General features: G+C 30.9%; 1 protein-coding gene across 1 annotated transcript; it reads right to left on the bottom strand.

Moving 5' to 3' along the window:
* Positions 1-2,257: 2,257 nt before the first annotated feature.
* LOC120767624 lies at positions 2,258-4,723 on the bottom strand. Its single transcript, XM_040093780.1, has 6 exons — positions 4,466-4,723; positions 4,080-4,415; positions 3,392-3,556; positions 3,170-3,335; positions 2,753-2,922; positions 2,258-2,305 (listed from the first exon to the last, which is right to left on the bottom strand). Exons 1-6 carry the CDS (start codon positions 4,721-4,723, stop codon positions 2,258-2,260), a joined length of 1,143 nt encoding a protein of 380 aa, XP_039949714.1.
* Positions 4,724-4,966: the final 243 nt, after the last annotated feature.

Below are 4,966 nucleotides of genomic sequence, written 5' to 3'. Positions count from 1 at the left end.
CTAACGTAAGCAATAATTATAGCCAAACAGCAAACCTCAGTTTGGTCGAGAAACGGCTCACATTGCGGCGGCACGACTTCCGTTCTGGTTTAGCGCCGACGAAATGTGCTGTCGTTGTAAATTTTGGAAATTGAGCAATGATATTGTATTTTTACAGAATATTGCTGAATTGGGTAATATCAGTATATTTGCTAGCTACGAGTACGACAACTTTGTTGTTGTACTTTTAGCTGTGATAACTTGTATGGTTTTTAATTGTAACGGGAAGGTCCACCTACATACAGTTTTCTATTTTTTCTTATTATCAGATAGAAAAATTTATATATCGCTTCCAACTACTTAAAAAAATATATTGCTCCTTAGATTTTGTAGGAAATTGAATGCTCTACAAAAAAGGTATATTATGATTTTTTCGTAAACCCAAACGTTTACAGTTAAAATTTGATTATTTTTGGGAACATTTTTTACTTCTTATGAGTTTTATAACTCAATGAAATTTTGTAGGAAATTTACTGCTCTATAAAAATGGTCTTACATGATTTTTCGATTAAGTTAAGCGAGTTATAACATTCATAAGAAATAAAAAATTTTCCCAAAAATAATCAAACTTTAACTGTTAATATCTTTTAAACGTTTGGGTTTACGAAAACTCATGACAGACTTTTTTTGTAGAGCATTCAATTTCCTACAAAATCTTATGTACAAGATATTTTTTCAAGTCCTTGGAAGCGAGATATAAATTTTTCTATCTGATAATAAGAAAAAATAGAAAACCGTTAGGCGCAGGACCGTCCCGTTACAATTAAAAACTCATATTTGGAAAGGCTTTCTTAGAGGTGTCTCTTTGTTATCAAATATATGGAGAATATCTATAAATGATATCCATAGTCGTTTGCGCATTGCAAATACGCGAATCTGTAAGCGTACACAGAGCGAAAAGTACCTAATAAAATAGAACAAAAGTAAAAAGATATCTCTATGGTTTTTCCTCAAGAAGAACGCCTTCTTATTCCAAATAGGAAAATATTTTCAATGAAATCAAGAAGAAATCTTCTATATTTTATGTGAATATCTTCTTAAATTCATTAAAAAGTCAATCTTTTTATTTTTAAAAAGTTTGTCTTATTGTTTTTATAAGTTTATCTCCTTGAATTTATTAAAAAGTTTACCTTTTAATTTTATAGAGCTATCTTCTTGAATTTATTAAAAAGCATGTTTTAGTATTCTAATAAGTTTAGAGCTTTGCATTTATTTAAAAAGCATAAGTTGATAATACAAATTACAGATATTACATATTAAGGTTTTCATTCAATTCTAAACATTTTACGTTTATTTATTACATAAGTTGGGTAAAAAAATAACTTAAATAACTTAACATGATTCTTTTCGTAAGTAATAAAATGTGGGAAAGGTTTTGGGATCTTTTCACAAATAAATTCACGTATTATGTTATGGTTTAAATACTATTACATACAAAAATTTAATGAATTATCAAACTACAAACTGGTAAGCTTTTTCTTACAATTCTGAAACTTGGGTTTATTAGTACTGAGGTACGCTTGGAAAGTTATAATATATACCGCAAATTTTTTGTTGGCCAGATTTACTGCCCAAAGGATCATTAATTTCGAAGTCATCCATATACAAAAAAAATGGAATTGTTAATTATTTTTCTTTGAATTTTGCCAAAAGCTGCTATTGATGAAATGAGTATAAGGAAGGTTTTCTGAAAAGTTTTTCATATTTAAAAGCGTTGCCTCTAAGATCCCTTTACTCTCAAAAAATTTTTTTAATTTGAAAAGGAATGTCTGATAGGGTTATTTCGGTTCTAGCTGAGGTTAAAGTTGGGTTGTTATTAAGTATGACTTCTGAGAGTTCGTCGCTAACAATATATTTTTGCGGATGTTTATACAGGTCTAGTTTTTCTATTTCTTTGAAAAATTTGTATTCGGTGGTTCAATCATAAAATGGCTGAGATATAATTTTAATTACTTCCTCAAGTATAGAATTATTTTCATTAAAATTACTAATGGCTCTTAATATTTCACATATTGGGGTTGAAATTAACTCTGTTACGGAATTTTGAATTTCGAATACGTCTTTCCGAGGAAAATTCGTATTGGAATGCAGTTGAAGTAGAAACGCGATCATTGAATCTTTTAAAGAAGTAATATTTTGAATTGGTACTTGTTGATTTGATGAATTAGTTGTTTGAATTGGAATATTAAGAGCAAGAGAATTTTCTTTACAAGATTTTCTATTGCGATTTTCTATTTTCAAACGTTTTTTGAGGTGAATTTGAAATCTGTGAATGTTATAAAAAATTTGTTTGCAATTATATTCGTTACATTGAAATTTACAAACTGGTGGAGTACCATGTGCTGACTTTAGATGTTTAATCAGCTCTATAGGATTTAAGTGAGCTTTTTGACAAATGAAATAAGCAAAATTGGGTTTTATAGCAAAATTAGACGAAATTAGTTTAATTTACTCAAAAGATTTGCCACTGAAGAAAATTCTTCGGATTTCAACTCAAAAAAAATATTGTTCTAAAAATGCCCATACTTGCTTGCTTCTTTGTGAATACTCTATCTTATGTATAAAAGTACGATAGTTTAATAATGCAGTCAACGCACTTCATATACGTAGTACATTTCCATTGCAGACCATCGCAAAAAACATAAAACTCTGAAATGGATGACCAATCTGATTCAACGACGATAATTCTCGGCTGTAGTTTCTCCTTTCTTACCGCAAACTGGTTCTTCAATTCAATTATTGTGGGTTGAATATCATTACATGTTGCAACGAGTGTTACGAAATCTGTTTGGGCATCAGCTATTGTTGGTTTTTTGTCCTTATTAAGCCTCAAAGGCTGTAGCAAAGCATGTAGAAGAATTGTACTTATACAATATTTACATTCTGTAAAAAAAATTGTGTAAATAAAAATTTTATTATTTTAAAAGTGATATTCAGGATTTCGTACATACGATCCGGCATCATTGCATTTCCAAATCACCACGACAGCCCAATATAAAATTTATTGTTGTACATATACATACATATCTATATGTAATTTGTGATTGCACTGCCATGGTAATATGGTCGTTTGCATATTATATAGCACGAAATCCTGAATACCGCAATTTCATTTGATAAACCACTTTACCATTTGAGATGTTGTCAATGTGCAAATACTTTAAGAATAGTTCCCTTGAAACACGATCTTTTATATCTCTATCAAAAATTTTGAGGATTTCTTTATAAAACTTCTCCAATTTCAAAAATAACATATTTCCTTTCCCGGGGTAAAGAGTCTCAAAGTCTATTTCTACCTATGGAAAATAAGTTATTGAATTATTTGAAAAAAGCATTGAATATAAGAACTCACAAGTTCATATCCACGAAAGTCCTTATAGCGCGGATATTCACTAAAAATGCAGCTTAAAGAACTGGCGTTATGGATATCTATAATTCTTTGACTTCCAGTAATCAATAACCTATTCCCATGGTGTGCAATTATTCTGCAGCCAGCACTTCTTTTCGTAATACTTATCTAAATACTCAGAAATAAGTATATCTTGTGAGAGTAAACAATCTATTTGTTTATACCGCTGGATAAAGCTGCTGGCAAAGCGGTAGTTGTACGATCGGTTGAAAACTTTTTATAATTGGTTTTGTCAGCATTCGTCCAGCGTGCTTTTTTCTTACCATATTTTCTTGCTAGAAAATATGTTTCCTAAATATTAAATAGTTGCATTAAAAAAATAGACCATGTTACAATTAAATAAATCAATAGTATTGCGCAAAACATATGCAACAAAATTAGTTTTATTTTGGTTTGGCCCTATTTTTATTTATTAATTTTTAATAGTAATAGTTTTTACAAGTTTATCCTTCGTCATAAACTGTACAAATCTAACTTCATACTAAACTCCTAATTTGGTTGTTTATGTTTTGCACAACGTTTTAAGTGTGCCAAATGATTTCCCAAAAATAATTAAAATATTAAGCAGAACTGATTTTTTTCATTTTAAAACATGAAATGATTACATATACATACGTATGGATATACATACCGGATTCTCTTTGGGGAATACATCGCATCCATATGTCAATTTTTTCCGCCTTCCTATATAATTCTCTATTACGCAGTGACACAATGTATTCTGCTGCTTGGCGTCCAAGAAACTATTTTTCTGCTGAAAGTGAAGCACAAGCTGCCCTTTAACCGTACCTTTTAAAAGGTCAGTTAAGCTGCGACTGTCCATGCAGTTATCATACGTTGGCTGGAGTACTGGTGAAGAATCTCTTGAACTTTTAGCTGCATTTAAGTCGTCAGAAATTTTCTCTAACCACTCCAAAATTCGACTACTCTCAGATAAGGTGCTTGCATCACGTACAAGCGGTACATTCTAAACATGCTTGCATAAATGTACACCAAAGAAAATTATGCTGCACTTACCATGTTCTTCCTCCATTCTCTTAATCCCGCTTTAAACTTGATGCATTCGCCAAAAAATTTTGTTGGAAGCTTTTCAAATAAACAGTCGATATCTTCCCAATCCATTTTTGTTAAAATTATCGTTGATGTCACTCTGTAGTCCACAAGAATGGAGCAAATATCATCATTTAACTCCCATGATTTAAAAATGGGCAGCGTTTCAATTGCATCTAATGTGCAAAGAGCGTTACTATTTTCATCCGAACTGAATATATCCATTTTACAAACTTGTCACAATTTTTATAAGACATGCGTCGGGCCACACTCACGTTAATACTGACTGATGCCCAATAATTATTGCATCATCTTAAGCATGCAAAAACACGAGCCGATAGAAATACAGTTATGATTGGCGACATTGAAATGCTTATGCTTGTGAATAGTTTGTTTTTGTTTGTGCATTTGCTCTTTTCTTTAACTAATATACGCAAGGCTACATCCCGTGCACTTCGACGCGTATAA

This window comes from Bactrocera tryoni, chromosome 2 (assembly GCF_016617805.1).
Source record: "Bactrocera tryoni isolate S06 chromosome 2, CSIRO_BtryS06_freeze2, whole genome shotgun sequence".
Classification (NCBI taxonomy): domain Eukaryota; kingdom Metazoa; phylum Arthropoda; class Insecta; order Diptera; family Tephritidae; genus Bactrocera; species Bactrocera tryoni.
This window is presented reverse-complemented; position numbering and strand designations above follow the sequence as displayed.

Excerpts from the sequence above, each read along its gene's own strand:
- LOC120767624 (XM_040093780.1), bottom strand. The coding sequence starts at position 4,723 with ATGGATATATTCAGTTCGGATGAAAATAGTAACGCTCTTTGCACATTA. Across the intron at positions 4,416-4,465 it reads GAGAATGGAGGAAGAACATG|AATGTACCGCTTGTACGTGA; the intron begins GTAAGTGCAGCA and ends AAGCATGTTTAG. Across the intron at positions 3,557-4,079 it reads TATTCCCCAAAGAGAATCCG|ATAAGTATTACGAAAAGAAG; the intron begins GTATGTATATCC and ends CTGAGTATTTAG.